General features: G+C 42.6%; 1 protein-coding gene across 1 annotated transcript in view; it reads right to left on the bottom strand.

The window, feature by feature from the left end:
• The window catches only part of GNG13 (G protein subunit gamma 13), a 108,470-nt gene that overhangs the window by 19,885 nt on the left and 65,568 nt on the right, over nt 1–23,017 (bottom strand). Inside the window, exon 3 of the mRNA XM_086940534.1 lies at nt 18,032–18,181. Within this exon, the coding sequence (XP_086796660.1) occupies nt 18,032–18,129 (98 nt within the window). The 5' untranslated portion in view covers nt 18,130–18,181. The remainder of the gene's footprint in view (nt 1–18,031; nt 18,182–23,017) is intronic.

The raw sequence follows: 23,017 nt of genomic DNA on the forward strand, positions 1-23,017 counted from the left end.
ATGGCTCGGGGAGGGGGGCTGCACGGCCCCCCTCCTTTTCTAAATGAAATCTGCCCAGGGTCACAGGGGCCTTACAAGGTTTGAGGTAGGGAGGCCACACTGACCCTTCCTCTTTCTTATGATTTTGGCCCATATTATACCCAGGGCCCAGGGAGATGTGGTCTCTGGGGCCCAAAATCGGCTCAGGTGAGGGGGCTCTCTCTACCAATGCAGCCCGAATACATTTAATTAAAAAACAAGGCAGAAGCCATTTTCTCTTTAAGAACTGCTGATTTTTTTTTCTTTGGCCTAGAGAGGTCTCTGGGTCACCCCCACTGAGCCAGGGGGGCAGGGTATCTTGAGGCCTGCCCCTTTATATTATATTTTGTTGAACCTCAGGACAGGGGACTAAGAACCAAGTCCAATCGGAGTACTTGCTCCCGCGGGAGTCTTGAGTCACACTGGAGCAAATTTGTCCAAGTATAAAAAGCTCCATGGGTCAGTCGGAACACTCTATTTTTGAATTAGCGCTCCTGCAAGACTCTAACGGGAGTCCCTCTTATCCAACCGTCCCCATATACAAATATTTTTTACCCTTAATTTCTCAAAAACTACTGAACTGATTTACACCAAATCACAATCTGCGTAACAAGATCTAGCTTCCTGCCAAATTAGGTGTAATTCTGTTGCTTAAATCGTTTTTATTAACCATTTTGTAATTTTTTTGTTTGCTTTGCACATCGATCTGTAAACATTACAGTTAAAGCAGCACTCATGTAATAAACCTAAAAGAAAAGGAGGGGGGTAGAGAATTGATCGCCAGTAGTAAGGTACACTTCGGCTAGTAATGGCATGACAATGTAAATTCTGGGTGTGTTAATACAGCCAAGCTTATGGCAATCTTTCGAGAAAGGATAAAGCGGTGCTGCTAATACTATACATTTGTGAAAATGCTTCTGACAAATGTCTATGGAAAATGAATGGGGAAATTTGCTTCTGGGGGCCCACCTTCTTGGCCCCCCGCTTGATGGATCACCCTGAAACTTTCCATGAAGGACCTGAATGGACAAAATTTATTGAAAAGTTTTGTGAAGATTTGTCGACCGGTGCCATAGTTATTAGCAAACCAAAAGCGCATGGTTTATGGAACAGCTGACCTAACTAGAACTACCCAGTGGCAACCACTTCTCGGTCGCTACGGAAATATATATATACCTAAAAAATGAAAGGTTAAAGAAATGTTATAGTTATGTGAATTTGTCAATAAAAACATTACGTTTTGAACTAAAAAAAAAAACTGAAATTCCCCAGTTATAGTTAGCAGAGCTAACTATAACTTGTGCCCCCGCCATGACTGCTTATGATAGCACATATTACCTCACTCCTGGCATGTTCTATGACATAATTTCTGGCATCTCAAATCTGTGAAACCCATGTAACGAAATACCTGCCCAATGGCTTTAGCACCCTGTGATAACAATCCATTCTGTAAAGCCTGTTGCATTTAACACACGCTTTTCACAACAACTAAGATAGGCCGACTGACTTTGTCATAACATTTCAAAATACACAGATCACACCTATGGAATCTGCCATAACTTTTCACAATGAACTGATTAGCCCTTTACTCCTCACCACTGGCTTGCACTATAACCAACAAAGGCCTACTGAAGTGCACATAAACCAGCAACCATCATGCATACAGTTATAAAATACCGTTTGCAATTGAATATATACCCCCTCTCAGTAGAGGCTAACACAAAACTTCACCGTAAAACCCCCCCAAGATTTGTCAGAGTTGGTGGTCAACACCAAAACCCTTGCCTACCACGGTAATCTGTGAGATAGCATTTAACAAAGTACCTATCTACAGCCTGTAATACGGTGCAATATTAATCCACTGTTAAAGGCATCCTGGCTTTAACAAATGCTTTTCACAATAAATAGCCTAGACTAACTGCCTTTGTCAAAACGTTTCATAATAAGCAGAATTTTACACCAATGGCAACAGACATAATGTTTCTCAGTGCACCAATGGGGCCTATAGCTTGTCACCATATCCGACTTAGGCCTACTATTTTGAGTGTAAGTTCCCACAAGGCAACCATCAGGCACACAGTTAGACATTTACAAAACTTTACAAAAATACAGCTGGCCAAGCAAAACACTACCTTTCCTAAGAAGGAATAACCAGGATTCTCACAGGACAAATCTATATCCATAATTTGACTCTTGGAGTAGCCAACACCAAATCCCTTGCCTAGGACAATAATCTGTGAGAGTCCAAATATCTAAATATTTCTCTGCAGGCTTTCATACAGAGTAATAACAATGCACTCTTAAATTGATTAATGTAAACATGCTTTTCACAATACATAGGTCAGTCCTACTGCCTTTGATGTAACATTTGCATAAATGGGTGTTTGTATCAAGATTAATTAATAAACAGGCCAGGCCTATGGCCAGGATCATTTTTGTACCACTACAAACAACTCAGTCAAGTTGTATTGAGTATAGGCTTTCAACAAACAAAAAACTGCAATACAACCACTCTTTTCAAGCACACAACGTTGGTCAAATCAAATCCTGTACGTAGAGGAATCAACATGTGGGTGCAGCCTAAGCCCCTCTCTCAGCAGTAGTCTGAAAGCTCCTTTTTTGTTGATCACTGAAGGTCTTGCTACAGCTGACAATCCATACACAAACAGTATGCTCAGAGAATTGTTCAGTGTTTGACCCCAGTTAGTGTCTACATATTTCTGCCCCATTGATTATGGCCCTAAGTGGACCCAAGGTATTCGCCAGAATGGAGAAGGCCCCCTTCGTCCCTAACAAAGGATTATGGTTTAGTGTAGTCAAAGGGAGAAAGCTACACAATGCCTGTTTGGTGTATCTCATTCAGGCATGGTGACCCATCTGATCCTTGAATCAGGCCACCTGGCTGAGGCCATTGTGAGACCAACACCCTTTTGTAAGGAATGCCTTTCTGATCTCAAACTCTGGTCCACTGCATGGTCTCCCTATCACATGAAGAGAAGTACTGTCCAAACTGAGGGGATGCGGCCCAAGTGATTACCACTGGCTGAGATTAATTCAAGCATTCCATCCATCACTATTTTGTATACTTATTGTGTCACCCTAAGTGGGACGAGTATGCTCAGACGTGGGTCCCATGCACACTGTGTCACTGGAAATAAGCTGTACCCAGCTGATGAGTCCATAACTAGGGGAAAATTGTTCCTGGGTAGCTTGTGTTCTGGTTCATGGAGGACCTGGCTTGGCAGTTCAGGCTGGACTGTTCCTATTGGAGCATGGTCAAGGCTGATTTGCATATAGCTGGGTTCAAACGGGGGTGGCATGGTGCGCAAAATAACAATGGACTTGTATGTGGCCCCCAGTGATTACCAGTGGCAGAGATTAATTCAAACATTACATCCATCACTTTTGTATACGTATTTACCATTAAATGGTGCATTCCTGGCCTTTCCTAGCACTGGCGCACTTTTGCTTGCCTAGCACCAACGCAGGCACCTTGCATCATGTTGCAAGGGTGTAGGATTGTTTTTTGTGGAAGAAGGGGCACCTTCCTAAACAAAAACAATCCTCTGAGGCAGTTTCCTATTTGTTCGTGTGCTGCAGAATACAGCACACTTAGAAAGAGTAAATAACAAGGATAAATAAAGATATTGCTCCTCGTTGCACCTCTGGTGGGGAGGCGTACAATTCTGATGCGTTCCCAGGTCTACCTATGTTGGTAAATCTGGAAATGTTTCGGAATCCATGGGTGGATGCGTGTGCGCAGCCTTGCGTTACTCTAGATCTATCACGCCACTAAGGGCCATCCAAGGTGGCCTTGCGCGGCTTGATAAATCTCATTTAGGTTTTGCGTCACCCATACGTCCCTTTGCATCGCGCAAGGGTGACGCAAAGCCTTGCTAAATAAGCCCCTTTGTGTTTGGGGGAAGTCGCACATCGCTACTTTTCTTCTGTAGTACTGACATTTATTCTTTAAATGTAATGTGGCACTGAATATGTATTTAACCTTGGCTCGTATTTACCTACAGGAGCTTCACGTTACACGAGCGAGTGAAGAAACGTCAAAGCACTTATAAATGCCAGCAGTAATATGTTTCCCTGAAATATTAAGACTCCAAAGAGCAACCTCGACATTAATAATTCACGGGTAGAGACTTGATGCAAATGTAAATCTTGCAGCTTAGCCTGTCCTCTGGTGCTTTAAAGGGATGGATATGTTTGACGGTATTTGCAGGGTTGCCTGCTCCTTTACAGAATCAGAACATATCTGGCGTAAGCCCCTGAGCTCCCCCCCCCCCCCCCCGCCTCCCTTGAACAAATTGTGATTCTTTTTCGCATGTTGAGACCGCCATTTTCTTTTTCATGCGACTTTTTCTGTTTCATATATTTTGGAACGTTTCGTCTCATTGTCTCCTTTCTTTCCTCTTTGTCCTGAAATTAAGAGGTGCATTTTTTACGGCTGTCCATGGATGAGGCGGGTCCCCCAGCTTTTGGAGCAATGAAAGGGCGCCATTTTAATGTCCTTCAACGAGAGTGCAAGAACTCTGACCCCATGGCTCGCATATCCAGACTGTGGAGGATGGTAAGGTGATCCTGAGAGGGGGGGCATGAGAGGGGGTCATGAGGGCTGTTTGCACCCTACCCTCATGCTCAAGGCAAGTAGGCACAGACCTACTCTAATCACTTTTGGGATTTGGCAATGACAGTTTAGGTATGAAAGCTGAATGGCCCGGATGGAGACTCCATTAGGGGTGTCTAATATGGGTGTAGCGTGGAATCCTGACCACAGTTGACTTCCAACTGGCATACTGGAGGAGGCAAAATGCATCTGTTAACAATGTACTTTAGGGGAAGGCGGAGGTCAACACAAAATATATCCTATGACTCGCGTAGAACAGTAACCATCGGGACGACAGATCCAATGGGAAGGGGTTCATTTAGAGTGTAGTGCAAAAACTATCCAGTGCACATAACATATGCGCTGAACTTTTTTGAGAGATTTGCGCTATTTCTTACAACAGCAAACATTCTTACATTGGGGCAAAAATAGGTAATGTCCTGCAAAAATGAAATTTACACCATTTTTGCTTGTTATTTCCCTGATTTGAAAATTAAAGATGGCGGCATGTGCGAGTTCGAACTACAAGCAACAACAAATAGCGTTCAGACTCTCACTATCTTTCCACCAGATTCGTTACTTTTGCCAGAGTCTAAATCACTCTGCACATATTGCCCTGAGATATGTAACCCATTGACAGTGAGTTGTACGGGACTGACACTTGCTGTGATTTAACTGAGGCCAAAGTGTTTCTGATGCTATTTCTCTGCCCCTGCACTTTTTTCAAAATGTACTTAGTCTGTTTTTTAATAGTGTTCTAAAATACTGAGACCTCCATAAGGTACTTGTTACCATTATATTAAAAGGCTAAACAAGCAATGCAAGTGCATGGGACATGAAATCAATCAATATGTAGAATTAAATGTGAAAGTGTGTCAACATCAGTTAATCTTTCCACTGTTGTAACCACAGCAGCAACAGCAGCTGCTACCATGGCAAGGACAACAGCAACAACGGCCAGCAATGCAGGAAGAACAGAAGGAACAATAGTTGAAACCATAGCAGGGCCAACAGCAGCAGCAGGTGTCACTGCATCAGGAATCACAGACATACCAACAGCTGCCATTAAAGCACAAAAGCAATAAATGCTGCCACCCTAGCAGCTGCAAAGCTTGTAACAACCACCACCACAGCTGCAAGAACTGATGCCAGAAGTGCTGCAAGTATATCAAGGACCACGGCAATGACCACAGCTGTAATGGCAGCAAGGACTAATGAACAGCCACAATTGCTTCAACAACCTCAAGAGCAATGACACTAACCATAACAGATGTAATCACAGCTTCTATCACAGTACCAACAACAGCTGCAAGAACAGCAGGGAACACAACAGTAATTACAGCCTCCACCACATCAGGGACTTTAATTGTAGTTGCCATCACAGCTGAATTTGCAGCAGAGACCACAGTTGTAACCAGATCAAAGACCACAACTGCTACCACAACAAGCTAAGCAATAGTCACAAGAACATGGACCGGAAATAGCAATCAAAAGTATAACCACAGCAGGAAATACAGCCACAACCATATGTAACACCACAGCAAGGACCACAGCAGCAACAACGGTCATGGGAGCAGTGACCACATCTACCACCAAAGCATGGATAACAATAGCTGCCTGCAAAGTAGCAACCACTACCACCTTGGCAGGAACAGGTGCTAGGGACGCAGGGGCAACAGTGATGACATAACTACAGCAGGGACAACTGTAACGGCTGTCCCGGTGGCAGGAACCACAGCAGCAACAAGAGAAGAAACCACATCAGAAACCACAGCAACAACAGTTGTCACAAGAGTGGACACAACAGCTGCCACAATAGCCATCACCAGGGCAACAACTTCTATAAAAGCAACAACTGCAAGCACCACAGTGACCACAGAAATAACAATAGCAATAACTACAGGGACTACAGCTGCTGCCATGACAGGGACCTGACCGTGTTCACAGATGTAACCACAGCAGTAACCATAGCATCAATCAGAGCTGCCACCACAGCAGCAACAATAGTAGTGACAACAACGTCTACCATAGCAGGAACTGTAGCAGCAAATGCTGTGATCACAGCCACCGGCACAGTAGAAAAAACAACTGCAACAATAGATGCAAGCAGAGCAGTGGCCCCCGCAGTGATGACAGTTTCTATGTTAGACACCAGGGCTTTTTGCAATTTACCCCCATTTTCACCCCCATTTTGACTACTAGATGCTGGTTTTCTGACTCTGAATGTGCCCCGCTAATCAGGCGTTAAAAGGTATATGGTAAATGGGTGCAATTACAATTGTACTGACAACCTACCTGTAAGTCCCTAGTATATGGTAGGGCATGTAGGTTTAGAGGCTCAGTAGATTTAATGCACTTAAGTGTGCCCTGCTGTGTTGCCTGCTGTCATTTTAAAAGCCAGCCCTGCCTTGCAGGCTGCTTCTAAATTAAAAATATGTTCAAATTCGACTTTGTAATTAAAAGTACTTCCAAAGTGTTAAATTACTTTCTTTTTACTTATAAGTCACCCCTAAGGTGCCCCCAGGGTAGGGTCGCATGTTAAAATAAGCAAAGACATTATAAAAATGTTTTATTTACCCTGGTGAGGAAAAACTGCAAATTTCGTTTTGCTCCATTGTGGTACATTTGCTCCATAGGCGAACATGGGAAGGCTTTATTTAACATTAATAGTTTATCTTCTGACAGGAGTGAGCTAAAATAATAATTCAAAGTGTCAAAATAATAGTTACACTGAATCCAACAGCTTTCCAAGTTTGGATTAATTTGAATTATTGTAAGAAAGAAGCTATAGAACTGTTTTCTAAAGCTACCCAATTCAGCCTCTTCTGATTGGCCAGCCTTTGACAGACTGACCCAAGCTGCTCTGATAAGGTGTGAAGTGGCCTGAGCTGAGACAAAGAGACATCTGATCTGAGGAGATCTGCTGCCTCCAGATGCCAGAACATAAAGGGGGCTGGGTAGCCAAACTGGCTTTCAAAGTGAGAAAGACAGACAGCCACCAAGCCCAACCCCACTTCCTGCACCCCCAGCCAGATGGGGACCCCTGTAATTGAATTAGGAGAGGAGCTGGAAGGGGAGTGTAGGGGAAAGCTAGCCACACCTGTGGCTCCTGGAGAGATTTTCTCCATTTTGATGTTTGTGAGACAGGGCTTTCTGGGACAAAACTATGCCACACTTCAGGGGAAGTGGTCCTCACAGAGGATGGCACCCTGCACCCCATTGGTCAGAGGTACCCCCGCTTCTTGTAAGCCCAGAAATCTGGATAAATATGGGAGAGCTACCCAGCAACTCAGATCCCTACCTGGAAACAAGAAGAAAAAGGACTGCCCTGCTGAACCCCTGGTCTGCACCAAGGACTGCACCTGCTGCACACTCTGGGCTTCACAAAAGAGGACTTTGTCTTGCTTTTAAAGTTAGAGGAGTGGACTCCCTGATAGCAACAGGTACAAAAGATCTTCAATAAGTCACCTGTATTAACTCAACCAAGAAGAGTCAAGCTGAACAGGGAAGGATTTGACAGGTGCATTGTGGGAATTGTAGTCCCAGCTCTCTAAGGAGCAACTTGAAGCTTCTGGAACATTGGCTGGTGTTGGGGACACTTCAAGACACAAAAAGGACTTGCTGGAAGACGATCCAGAAGTTTGAAACCTTCTGGAGAATTTTTGGTAGACTGCCCACTTTAGTTATTTTGCCATTCCCTTTCAGCCCTCTTGCATATTTTTATCTCTTGCCTGAGCTTATCACTGAACCAGGGGCCGAGACCCTGCTTCTGGTAAGCGAACAACATGTGGCAGGTGCCAAATATTCCACTGTGGTGTGCAACCAGTTGTCAACCTCAAGCGTGTTAGAGCGGATAGAGGCTGAAAGAATCTGTTTGTTGTTTTCCAGGGCAAGTGGTTTGAGAGATCTTAGAGAAACACTTCTAAGGCAAAAGGTAGCAGGGGTCCCAGGACTGCCCTGCAGAGGGAGAAGCCAATTAAACTGGATCAGGCCAAGCCAGAAGAGAAGGGTCCGGCACTACTAAACTGTGCATTAGAGAAAACCAAATCAATGGTATGCCATGCATGAATGTTCAACATTCTGTAATTTTGAATTTAGTTTCAGTGGTTCCAGGATACCCTATGGGGATATTGGTTTGTTCTCGATTAACTTTTGTATTAACAGTGATTGTTCTTAAGTTGCCTACTTGGAGTCTAGTCACAATTCTTAAGAAGGTTTTTTGGTTGTCAAAATATCACTGGTGAACTGAGAACTATTTGAGCACTACAATGCCACTGTGATGTGCCTGCAACCCCTTCAGGGGGCACAACCACAAGTGTGCCCAGATGGAGTGGAAATCACTACCACTTTGAGTGCCTGGAGAAGTGTCTGTAGTGACACGGGCTAAGTCTAGAGTGAGTAACAGTGCCTGTAGCTGACAGAATTGTTGTGTACTTGCATACAAATGGCTGAGCTTGCTAGATGAGAGAATGGTCTATCAGGACCTTAGTTACTTCATCAGAAGAGAACTACCAAGCTGCACAGTCCTGCACTGTTTGCATAGGACTTTCACTTCTGAAGGGGGTGACGGGGTGGAAAGTAGGGGAAGAGGCAAAGGAAAAGATTGATATCCCCTTGTAAGCCACAACCTGTGAGGGCCCCACATGGAATAGGATTGGGAAAAATTCTCATGCACCCAAGTGCCGCATAGGACAGCACTAGGTGGGCTTGAGCCTAGAGTAGTCAGTTACCCTAGGCCACTCTGGTCTTAAAGCATCTGTGAAGGCTAGAACAAAGCAGCGATGGCAAGCACACAGTGGCGTATGGGTCCACTGGACTCCTTGAAGGGCTGTACGTGTGTAACCTCATTACCTTTCAAGGGCCACCAGCCTGAGTAGGGGAGTTAGCGATCAATGGATCTGCTGTGAACCTCACACATAACTCAGGGCCAAGTTTACTATCCAAGATATGCCTGTCTAGTTTAAAGAACCATGAGGAGTGCAGGAGAGTTATTCCCTGAGAGTGGCTTTCATGAATCCTTCCTTGTCTTGCTGCTTTACTGTCCACATCCCAGGATAGGTCGGAGATTCCTGTTGACCATAGTGAGGTAGGTGAGAGTGTTCCTTACGTTTAGGAATATGTCACCAAATGACCTAGAATCCCAATATGACTGAAAATATGCGGACAAGCAAAGTTTTGTTTCTGTGCATTAATGTTACATGTTTCTAGAAATCCAGAGACATGACAATTAAAATGGCCCGATCATTACTACTCTATAAATACAGATGGGCAGAGTATAATATATTACCATAGTTAAGTGTGGGGAGGTTCAAATACTCATAAGAATAGAAGCCTGTTCTCTCATTCAACAATGGTAATAAATATCTTACAACCCTCATCACAACTGCATCGCATTTTCATGTGTACTCGTTTTTAAAACGCTATTGACCCAAAACCAGGATGCAACTAGTACATTTTACCCAAATGTAACAGAAGAGTTCCAGTGACTATTAGCAGAGTATTTTCCTGTGCTAAGACACTGCAACATGGAATCTGTAAAACGGAAAAGAGTGTTTTTCTTACGTCTTTTTCTAAAGATTATACACTGAAAAAACAAAGGTTAAAGTGACGTTATAGTTAGGAACTGTAATTATATTTTAATTAGAAAAATAAAACCTCAGATATTCAATTAAAAAAACAATGGTTAAAATTGCGTTATAGTTATGTGAACATGCCACTTAAAACATACCATTTTCAGTGACAGAACCACTGAAATCCACAAGTTATAGTCAAGTAACTATAACTCGTTTCCTAAAGTAATTATTACTTGCGCTATGGCCTGCACAGTTTGTCATCATTAATGTAATTTCAAATGTTGCAGTGATGTTATCAATGATGTAATTGAACATGTAATGAGAGATGTAATATGCATGGTCATAAGCAGTGCATGGCGAGGGAGCGAGCTATATTTACTTTAGGGCACAAGTTATAGTTACTTACTGGCGAATTTACTTTCTGGTGAATTCATATTAATAATTAATAGGTCTTTTTTTAGTAAATGTTGATTTTTCTAAATGTAAAGTAAGATATAGTTGCAGTTCCAAATTATAATATCACTTTCACTTTTGTTTTTTTTCAGTTAATTTCTATATTATTGTATTGAAAAGTAACAGTTTATTACCATACGTAAAGCCACGCCCTCGCGGCACATGGCCTTTGGCCATGTGCAGCACGGGGTTTGTTGCAGGACCTGACCTGCAGCCAGACCTTGCGTCTAACCCTTGCAAGAAGCCAACCCCCCGCCCCCGAGCACGGCCTTCAGCTGTGCATGGTATAGGGTTGGCCACAGGGCCTGTCCTCTGGCCAGGCACTGCGCCCAACCCCTTGTAGTCAAGCAACCCCACGCTCGGATGGCCTTTGGCACAGTGTAGTGTTGGCTGCCTGGCATGGCATTGCCTGCCGCCAGGCGCTGCAGCAAACCTCTTGCGAGCAGACAATGCCATGCCTTCTGGCATGTGAAGTGTGTGATTGGTTAGGCAGGTCCTAGCTGCACTCATCCAGACTTACTGACTTTGACAAAGAACCACAACACCAAAATTTAACATTTTTAATGTAATGTACATTTCAGTCATTCCCACATTGCAATGTTTAATAATGGTGATTATTATAAAAAAAATGTAATACAGTTTTAATAAACATGTTTTTTGTCTTAAACCAACATGTCTCTGAATCTTTCTTTCAACATTTTTCCTCCCACAAACATGTTTATTAAAACTATTACATTTTTTTAATAATAATCACTATTATTAAACATTGCATTGTGGGAATGACTGAAATGTACATTAGATTAAAAATGGTGGGAGTTGGCATGTTTTTTCTTAAGTGGGTATCCCCGTGCCACTCCATTTCAGTTGGGGACCACAGGGGGAGCCACAAGACCCCCATGGCCCCAACCAGCTATCCTTGTGGGTGCCACACTTTAAAAAAAAATTGTAAGTGGGCGCCCTAGTGCCCAACCAAGACGCACACAATGCTGGCCAGTAGGGGGCTGTTGTGGAAGCCCCATGGCCCGGCGGCCCCAACCAGCAACATACTGGGTGCTGTGGGGGCTGGCAACTTTCCTTTGCTCCTGGCCAGGCGGGAGCAGCATTTTTGTAACTGCTGTGGCTCGGCTGGAGAAAAGTTCTATTCCCTGCTCGGGAGAGTTCAGACAGGGTATGCTCGTACTCACCAGGGCAGGGAACCACTGTTTTCCAGAAAGAGGGGCTCCCCTGGACCCTGTTAGTATCAGTTCCCGGGGCTGAAAATGGCTCGGGAGTGGGGCTTGTGGCATCCCTCCCCTTTTATAATAAATTGAGCCCTAGGGGAATAGTGTCCCTGGGGCCTGAGGTGGTGCCAGGAGGGGCGCCGCATGCACCCCTCCCATTTTATTATAATTCAGCTCCAGGGGGATAGGTTCCACAGGACCTGAAGAGGCTTGGGAAGGGTGGCCGAATGAGCCCTCCCCTTCAAATGTATATAGGCCCTGGCAGATGGGATCACTGGGCCCTCTATGAGGCTCGGGGAGGGGAGCTGCAACCCCTCCCCCCTAATTATTGGTTTGGTCCCCGGGAGACAGGGGTTCCAAGAACCAATGGCCTGTAAAAGGCTTGGGGAGGGGTCCTGCGCTCCCTCCCCTTTGTATTAAATGGTGGACAACGGGGTCCTGGGGGCTGAAATTGGCTCAGGGAGGGGGGCCCAAGGCATTGACCCCTGACCCACAGCGGGGGTCACATTCATATTTTTTTTAAATTGGTGGCCGCTATTTTCTTTTGCTGCAAGTACCCCAGGATCTCCCAGGGAGACCTTCCTGCACATAAACAATCTTCCCCTCAATGCAGAAACCCTTGCACTATGGTGCAAGGGTGCCTGAATTGGCGCCCGGTAGGTAAATTTAGCGCCAGAGCAAGGGAAAATACAGGGCTGCTCCATATTGTTGTCAATATGGTGCAGCCCTGTGGAGCATGGCATTTAGCCAAGGAGGCCAACGCCGCGCTCCGCCACTTTGTAGTAAATATGCCTCCAAGAGTCAGATTGGTTAGATCATAGAGACTGTAAACAGCAACCAAGTTACTTCATACCGACTTCCTGTGTAGTGTCACAGATCGCTTACAAAGTAAAGTTGCTAATGAGGAGAAACATATTGTGCCCGACTAGGGTGGTAACAGGAAAGCTACTGAAATTCCAGTGGATGAAGGTAATACCAACGTAAGTTTAAAGACCACCAATTTAGGCATAAAGCAATTAGTGGAAAATCAGCATAATAAGGCCCAGATTTATCAGGGGGGTGCTTTGCCCTTGCATCACCCAGGGTGTTATAAGGGCAACGCAATCCATAAGTCACATTTACCCAGCCACGCAAGCGGCCCCAACATGATTGGCGGGTGGGGGTCGCGTGGGGAGGTTTAATTTAAAATTAAAATAAACGAAAAAAAAGTTAACTTACCTTTGCCGGCCCGGTCCTGCGTCATCTCTGCTCCTCTCTTGGAAGCAGGAAGCCTCCCTCCCCTCCCCCAATCACAATGCTGCAATAGCAGCATTGTGATTGGTCGTAAAGCCAACCAGCCATTTTCTCCATGTATACTGCATGCATCCTATATGGAGAAAAGGCAGAGTGCGCATGACTGGTTTGGTAGGCCCCAGAGGGCGGACCAACCAGTCAGCACCCTCAACAACTCCTCCCCTGCCCTAGAGCAGGAACCATAACATCCAAACCCTTCTGCTTTCTTGCAGTGCGAGAAGCAGAAACATAAAATTGCATTTTAATACCATTTCATGTTTCTGCTTCTTGCACTGCGAGAAAGCAGTGGGGCGATGCTCCTCCGCCCACATCGAGGAGCCGCCCCTGATTCTGGAGTAACACAAGACAGCACAAGTCGGTGCATTTCGTTACTCTGTGCTGGGAAAGCATTGCATGGGTGAATCGTGGATGTTCCCATGTGTCCACCCATGTATTTTGGCGCATTCCCAGATTTTCCCAAGAGTGGTAAACCTGGGAATGCATCAACATTGTACGCCTTCCCGAAAGAGGCGCAATGAGGAGAAATATATTTATTTCTCCTCGTTCTTTCCTCTTTCTAAGTGTGCTGCACTCGGCAACATGCTTAAAAGAGGCATACACCTATAAGGATTGTTTTTGTGCAGGAAGGTGTCCCTTCCTGACAAAAACAATGCTGCCTGCCATGCAGGCACCCCTGCACCCTGGCGCAAGGGTGCCCGCCGTGGCACTAGACAGCCACTAGTGCACCAGCACAAGGAGAGAGCAGGAATGCGCCATAGATATGGCGCATTACAGCCCTCTCCATTTGACACAACGCAGCGAGATGTCTTGCTATGTTGCGCTGCATCAAATCTGGCCCTAGCTTTGCTGGGTTCGCCGTCCTGTTTACCAAGGAGTAGGGGTACGTCTACCAGAAAAGATGAAGGCGAGTCAGGCATATTTAGAGTGGAAATTAGGACAAAGAATTAGTGAACTAACCTCAGAAATCCTCTGAAAGGATAGTGGAAACTGCAGAAAACATTGAAAGTGTGAAGAACCTATTCATGCAGAAAACGTATTTACAGCCAATGTATCCCATCAATGGAAGTGCATTTCAAATGTCTGCTCATAAGAGGGAAAATTCTGCCAGCGATATGGACCTTTGCCAGAAAATGTGCAAATTGGCTAGCAAAAGTGGCCTTCAATTCTGCTGTTCTGATGAAGATGGTAAATTAGCCAAGCTTCAAACAGAAGTTGCACTGGTCAAACTTTAAATTAGGTGCATGTATTACTGACCATTTAGGGAACAAACAAAAACAGTTCTCTCTACACAATACTGCATCATCACCAGTCACCAGTAATATGGATTTCAGATTATACTTTTGTTTAAAAATGTCTGGTTGGCGTTAGAAACCTATTTTGGCATCCAGAGGACACCCATAAGAATGAATTATGAGCAAGAGGTGAGCTATTTTGGGTCCTAAGGGTTTGTAATTCACAGTTGGTATTTATAATGTATTACTGTTTCCTCGGTGTATGAATGTAGCATACCAGCTCCCATTGTAAAATGTGTGACTGTCAAACATTGCAGAAAACTATGGTTCTAATAAAGATATTTTTAAAAATAAAATAGTAGCGGTTGAGCTGTGTTACCACAAACCAAGCAGGTGCTTTAAGAAAAACATGCTTTCTAGTTGAGAGAATCCCTTTCAGGCCTCTCTGTTTCTGATGATTATCTGCACTTGTCCCTAAACGCTGAGAATTGTACCTAACGATGGAAGCAGCCTTTTTAGGTCATTTGGGCTGCACTGAACCCCAGCAAGGAGAAATGCTTTGCACCACAGACGAGGTGGCGCTATCTAAAAAAAAATGCTTCTATGTTCTGTTCCAGGCGCAGTAGGTTGCCAGGATTTTTTTTATTTTAAGAACAGGGACCTCTTGCTTCTGATAATACCACACTGTGGTCATTAAAATGCAGATTTCCTTGTGCCTACTGGAAGGTTAGCCGAGGGCCAGGATACACCATGCAAACACCTGAAAGAACTAAAGCAGTCTCTTCTTGGTTTATGTTGTGAATCTGGTTAAAGGAAGCTCCCTCTTTCTATTGGGTGGGAGACTTACAAGTGTTTACATAATTCCTGGAAAAGCCCCTTTTTGTCATAGGGCATTTCCAGTGTAAAATCTGTTTCCAAAACACTGAATATTTATGCATATTTTTGTGCGGCATGTTCAGATTTAGAAACGCGGATATTGAGAGCGGATAATGCTGTCGGGCCTGTTTAGTTTCAAGGCGTGCTGCCTATTACAGCGCCTCAAGTGACGCCTAGGCTCTGCTTCTGTCCTTGCTCTTACGTTTACAGACCTGTGTCTGGCCAAGGCATTTTAATATTGTGTTATAAAATTTGCCCTAAACTATTGTTCCTGGAAGGTACTCCCCCCCCCCCCCTCCATTTCTCTTTCCTTAATATCCATCTTTTACTCCAGAGTATCTCTGGGTCAGTCTTTTTTCACTGTTCATTGTTCTAGCAATAAACGTCTGCAGGCGCATGCGCACTTCCTCCATGGCTTATTTCAAAACATATCATGCTGTCTTTAAGTTCTCGATGATCACAGTTCATAAGATGCCTGATAAAAGTTATGCACTGCTATGTAGCGCAACTCTGGACTGTTTCCAATCTTGATGATGACGCAACCATAACTTGACATCATCATCATGGGTGATGGTACACGGGTAATTTAAATAATCTGTAGACAGGTTCCTGTTTAGTTTAGAGCCCTAACAAAAAGAGGGGGAAACTGCTGTCCTGAGATCACAAGAGCCGAGACTGGAGCTTCACGTTTGCCTCCTATTCACAAAGAGCACTTACGTTGCTGCAAATAATGCCACGGTGCATCTTGTTCTCAGTATGGAACACTGGTCAAACAATATGTCATTTATGTTGGTTTCTTGAGATTGGCTTTAAGCATTGGGGACCTTCAAATGCCTCTCCAACTGGCCTTATGCCTAAAACGTAAAATTTGCAGCCAACTCTGCCCACGATGGCCCTGCGCAAAGCTGTTGTTTCAGAGAGGCTTTCTACAGCGCTCTTGGCCACGAGAACCACCAGCAGAAAGAGCCATGCCAACGCTGCAGCAGTGGAACAGTGCACGTTGTTAACCTGCGATTAACGCAACACAGAGATTGCGGACGTAACTTACACCTCATTTTAGGGGGTCACATCACTGCCGTAGGAAAGGGTGGGAAGGAGGATGTGCAAGATGGGTGTGAGGGTTAAGGATTGGGACACCTTGGGAATAGGGGTCAGGATACGTGGGTCGAACAGTTGTATGAAGACACCAGCCGATTGCCATCTTCATATATTTTGTTCAGTTGTTTGGCTTGCAGCAGTGAATGATTGTAGACAACAGCTACATGTATACGCTGAACAAGAGAATGAGGGTGAAGGACCCCCAATGTAGGCCTCATCATATGGGACTGGCTATTGAAAAGTTTAACCCTAGGCTTGATTTTTGCTGGTGGATGCCTGTGACCATATTGAATAAGTATAAGTAGGAACTATGGTCAGAATGTGTATTTTACAGTTATTTTCCTTATACATTTGTTATGTGGTTTGCATTACACACTATTATTGGAAAAGAAGAATTATGACTTATTTTAAGATTAACTATATTATTGATTGTATGTATGTATTCTTTCAGGTTATTTCTGTATATTTGTAAACCTAGAAAATCCAAAGGTTGAAGTCTTAGGGCCTAATTTAGATTTTGGCAGAGGGGAACAGTCTATCACAGACATGGCGGAGATCCCGTCCACCATATTAACGATCCAATAATATCCTATGCAGATCTTAATATGGCGGCCGGGATATCCATCAAGTCTTTGAAGGTGTATTCCATCTACCGAGATCTAAATAAAGCCCTTCGTAATTACGGGTTGAAAAGATGGGTATAATCTCCTGAAGAAGGTGTCCTTGTGTAAGAACTACAGTTTACCGAATATTTTACAGACCTGCTTACTGCCACATCACTGAGTGTCTGTAAAAGGGTACAGGTGATATCAATTTCAACGAGGGATTGTTGCTACGTCAGAAACATTAATGTTTTTGATATTTATATTGACTGCTTATAAATTATGTATAAAAAAAGGTGATCTATGGGGATACAAACCAACAATATAGGATTTAGTACAATATAGGATGTAGTTACAATGTTTGTTGGAATATTAAATTAGACATTTTGTATAGAAATAAAACTAAAGAAATTATTTTTATAAATGCACTGCAAATGTTTAGAGGGCAAAAATAGTTGACAAATGTAAACTCAGGGTGGTATACAGGGGTTCTGTTGGTTGATGATATAGCTTGGAGCCTCGCTCAACTCCTCAAATCTGGCCTCTCCTTTGGTAGTGTATGAACTTCCTGGAGTAAGCCAGGAGAGGAATTCACCTTAAGTGACATTCTTCACTCTTGATTCTTTATTGAAATTAATTGTTCTTGGAAACAAGAAATCCGAATCAACTCTACCCCAGATCAGACCTTGCTGCCACCAACCACCCCGCTCACAAATAAATTATGCTCACAGTGGAATCCCCAACTGACAGACAAAAACAGACATTCAGTACATCTGTAATAATACCACTCACATGTGACACCAGCTAATGTCTCTTCCAAGAGAGAGAAAAAACAACAGCACCAAACATGACCAATTGGTCATCAGCAAAACCCTGGCCTTCTAGTTGATAAACGGATGATCCACATTGTTCCTGTGTTCGCATCTGGTGCTACAGCTACATTATGTTTAGAAATAAAATGCATTCAGCTTTGGGAAATGGATAAAAAACAATATACAAAGCATAAATATTGAGATGCTGGAGGTGTTGTATACAGGAGGATCTTACTCACTCAGGTATCGACTTTGAAGACATTTCTCTTTTGAAGGCCAGTTGATACTTCAAGCTTTCGACTTCCTTCTTAAGCTGGGGCCCATCCATCTCGTCCATGGTGGCAAGTGTTTATGTGACTTAGTTGCTTACAGAATAATTCTTAAAATAGCTGTAAGAAAGTAATTGGAAACAACATTTTCACTGAACAATAGCAACTGCATTAAAGTAAGCAGCCTGTACAGATAACTGAGATTGCTGTGATTTTCTTTTTGCGAAAAATATATTTCACTGTTGGTTCTATTCATATAAAAATATAAAAATCGGGGTGGGTCGTGTTGCTGTTCCTGAAAAGAGCAACCAATTGACAATGATTTCTCATTCCCAAATGTCAAGAACTACAATAGTAAAAATAAAGCATTATTTCTAAAAGCTTACTTGCCTAAGAGGGAAGCCCTACCACAGTGAAATTAAGTTAGGAAATCCTCCATGGGTATATAAATTTTAAGATCTCGGCTGGTTTGGCGAAGGATTTAGAAATGTGCCAAGGAACCACACATTTCCAATAGATCCCAACGATACCCAGTTTAACATCCCCTTGCTGTGCCAAGGAGTCCAGTTACCATTGACTAGAAGCAAAAACTTTACACCTAATTTCATATTAATGTATGTGACCAGTGGCGCAAAAGTGATGCAAGGGCTGGTAAAAAAGCCCCCAGGTGTATTCCTCAGGATGGTTCTTAATATTTATGGAGAAACACCTTAAAAAGTCACCAGGAATCTTGGTGTGGTCATCCATCACTCTCCAGAACCAAACCCTTCAACACTCATAGCAAACAATCACAATTGCATGGAAGTAACCTAATCCATTGTGACTGATATTGAGTAAAAGGAACAAGAATGACTTGGAAAATTGAGTTCATCCTCCCAAAAGTAGTGAATTCAAGATTGCAAGCCCATTCCATAAGAGAATGAACCATAAAATCATTAAATCACTCTGCTACTACCGCTCAAGGCCGAGTTTAGATAGGACATACAGCTAGGAGAATAAAATAGAGATTAGTAGCTGTCAGTGACAGTATTCATTTCCAGTTTTTGAAATGTGTTCCAAAGGTAGCTTGTTCTATTAACTCCAAATTTTGGCGGGCAATGGAACTGAGGCACAGGGAGTGAAACTGATTTTACCCAAGACCACACACTGGTCAGGGAGAAAAATTCAAGGTTAAAAATCATGTTTACTAGCTCAATAGTCTCAGATTTAGCCACTAGGAGGTATGTTCCCTCGAAGTTGTGGCTAGGAATACATAATGTACGTCTTGAAATATATAGTTGAGGGAATGGGCTCCCATTTAGCCTCAAAGGTATTCCCTAGTAGTGAAGGGGACTACTTTGTGTGAATGTGCTTGGTGTGAAGGAGCAGGATACCATTACTCAGTTTGAAGATTGACAATGGCTAAAGTGGGCTGACCAATTGCCCCATGATGTATGTTGTAGTGGGCAAAAGAAGAAATATGATTGACACAACAACTGGCCAAAGGATGAAGAGGCCTGAATGAAAGCCCATAGAGCTAAGTGTATGATATCAAGTTCATTTAAATCAAAAGGTCAGAAACAATCAGTGGCAAAGCCCATAGGTCGGGGTTTGCTGCCAGCCTTTCGGCTTTGTCAACACGTGGTGATTTGTCATGGTTTTTTAAACCTCTATCAGTGGGAAAACTCCAGGACTCGCATCAATATTAAAAAAAATGGGCAGTTTTATATAACTTTAATAAACTTGCTGAACCCACTTATTAGTTTACTATCATTACAATTTAATGAAGATGTTACAGTGTCCCTGTAAGTGCAGAGGCCTCCTATTCATAGCGATGGTAACATATAGGTCCTGATTGAGAAAGATAAATATAGATGTGTGTATTTACTCAAATGTAGATCTATCTTACACCTAGGGGTAACTCCACTATTTTGCTATTCAACACTTCCAAATGGAGATTTGCATCTAGGTATAAACAGACATATCTCCACCGCCAGTCTACTACAACAGAATGTGCCAGAGTAAAGTTACAGTTAGCAACTTTTTGTTGGTGAAGATCTCTCTATGGGAAAGTATAGGGAAATGTAATGAAGTTTATTACGTTTTTAAAACATTTTCAAATGATTCATTGTATTATATAAATGTAAAGTAATCTAAAATATTTATTATAAACCTGGAAAAACTAAAATAAAATGCTACAACATATTAACCCATCAAATGTGTAGTAAATAATAAAATAATATAATTTAAATGCATTAGTTAATATATATATATCTTACCATCCTCACCATCCCACGCTACCGGAGAAAGAAGTGGGGAGGCTCTAAATGTGCCACCCTTGCCCCTACCCTCTGGAACTCCCTTCCCCTTGAACTTCGTACCATCACCCTCTACCCACAATTCCGTAAACATCTCAAGACCCACCTATTCACGAAGTTTTTTGATTAACACTCCTCCTGTCTTCCCAGCTTTTTAACCTCGGATCCCGTTAGCTATAGCGCCAAGAAACCGCTGGTATACGTGCGCTCTAAAAGTAATTTTAAATTCAAAATTCAAATTCAAATTCATATATATATATATATATATATATATATATATATATATATATATATATATATATATTTTTTTTTTTTTCGATGTTACTCGCTCCAGCCACCAACTCCAGCAGGGTTAGTAAAGAAGACGAGGCAGACCCAACTTGGTGCAGTTTTTAGTTTATTTTCTTATTCAACACCACCAATCCTCACGACGCGTTTCGGCAGATCCCTGCCTTGATCACATGACAACATGGTCGTGAAGCACATTTCCTTTTAAAGTGCAAGTGCGATAAATAGACATAGAAGAGTTATTTACACGTTTTTGGAGTCTGTTTTTTTCTTTTTTCTCTCTACCAACTCCTTTCTTTTCGGAATTATTTCCAGATTTGTTTATGGAAATTACATGTAAAATACATTATGCCATGTAAATGATAACCACAACATTACTGTGAATATATATATATATCAATTTTTACACATTTAAAAATAATCACCCTCCCTCGCTAACATTTTTATTTAATTGTAGCAAACCTAGTTAAAGTTATGTAGTTTATTCATTGGACATGGCGGACTGAGACAGGTTTTTTTACTATGGTTTTCTCTTGCTCTTAATTCAGTACTATATAATGTTAGAGAAACATTGTCTAGAATGCTCTAAAAAAATGTTCACTTGTTTTAAACACGATGTATGATAATGTCATATATTTTATCTATGTGTTACCTGTAACTTTTATGGCCTTATGGCCGAAATAAAGCTTTACGTATATGATGTATACTCTTGAACATTTAAAAAACATTTTTTAAGTTTACTTGGTTTCATTATTTTTAATTTAAAAAATAACAAAATCATCAATACTTACATTTTTTCATCCATCTATCAATCTATCTATCTATCTATCTATCTATCTATCTATCTATCTATCTGTCTATCTATCTGTCTATCTAAAATAAATTGATTTAATTAACATTAGTTCCAATAGGCAATTATTTTAATCCCCTTCCTTCATTGTTTATTATAGGAGTGTGTTACAGTACCTATGAGTTGCTGTATGTGCTGCCAGACGCACTGCAAATCAGGACTGGAGTACACTTAAACCTGTTTTGACACTATTAAGTGTTTCGTAAATTTAGACGTGTATTTTGTGAATTGCGATGGCCTCACTTTTTCATGGGTGTGTGGTTTGTATTATCATGTCTCTCTCAACCCCCTCTTCAAATTTCGTATTTTTGAATAACTATTCCTCATTCTCCCACCACTCCCCCGTTTCCTCCCACAATAAATAAAGCGTAGTGCACAAATGAGGGCTTAGCTCTCTGCCATCATGGTTGAGCTCTCCGCACAGCAAAGTTAGGCGAGGCAAAGGTTTTCAGCTGTAGGTGTATGAATTGGTTTTGTTAGTACTTCTGGGGTGCTACCCTACATACTAAAAATACAGGGCCTCCTTTATGTGTTTTTGCCCTAAGGCAGCGCAGCCAGCACTTCCTGCTGCCCTGACCTACGGCTAGTGCACAATAGGCTGCCGTGCGCCAACACAGGCACCTTTGCACCATGGTGCAAGGGTGCCGCATTGAGGGGATGATTGTTTTTGTGCAGGAAGAGAAACCTTCCTGCATAAAAACAATCCCAAAAGACTTTATCCTCTTTCTATGTGTGCTGTAGAATGCATCAATCGTAGAAAAAAGGAAAAACGAGGAGAAATAAAGATATTTCTCCTCGTTGTACCTCTGCTTATGCCTCCCTGGGGAGGCGTAGGTTTTTGGGCCTGCCTCAGATTTACGATTTCTCGTAAATCTGAGGCAGTGTCAAAATGCCATGGATGTTGCTGGGGACGGCCCCAGCAACACCTATTGCACGCCCCTTTACCGCAGAAAACTGCGTTAAAGGGGACAATATTTCTGAGGCAGCATTAAGCCAAAAAAAGTGGCTTAGTGCTGCCTCAGAAACATGGAGCAGGCTCCTGCGCCACGGAACATCACAAAAAGTGACGTTCCGATGGTGCAACACTTTAGCATTTATAATTAAAGAAACAGCACTTATTATCAGACCTTTTATATTTCCGTGTTTGCCAGTTCTCACTCAAATCAAAATGACCAAAATCTAACCACATATATATTCTGTTTTCCCAGAAATTGAGGTTAAAAAATATGGTTGTGATTGCAGTTTGTAGTTTCCATTGGGCTATTATGCTGTTTCTCTTCAAAAAATAGCCCGGTACCTGAAGAAGGACATGATTTTCACTTGGCACCTCTGGAATTTACAGAAACCACCCAGGGCTATGTCCTCAGACCCATGAACCCATGCTCAGGTTATCCATGGCAGTGCTGGCTGCTGTGTGCCCTGGAGTCACAGGTTGGGGACTTCTGAGTTTGAATTTATGTCCTAACATGGTCATACATTTTTCAAGCTGTGGATCCTTCAAGCAGAACCAATACCATGGAA

The sequence above is a fragment of the Lissotriton vulgaris genome, chromosome 10, assembly GCF_964263255.1.
Source record: "Lissotriton vulgaris chromosome 10, aLisVul1.2, whole genome shotgun sequence".
Lineage (NCBI taxonomy): Eukaryota > Metazoa > Chordata > Amphibia > Caudata > Salamandridae > Lissotriton > Lissotriton vulgaris.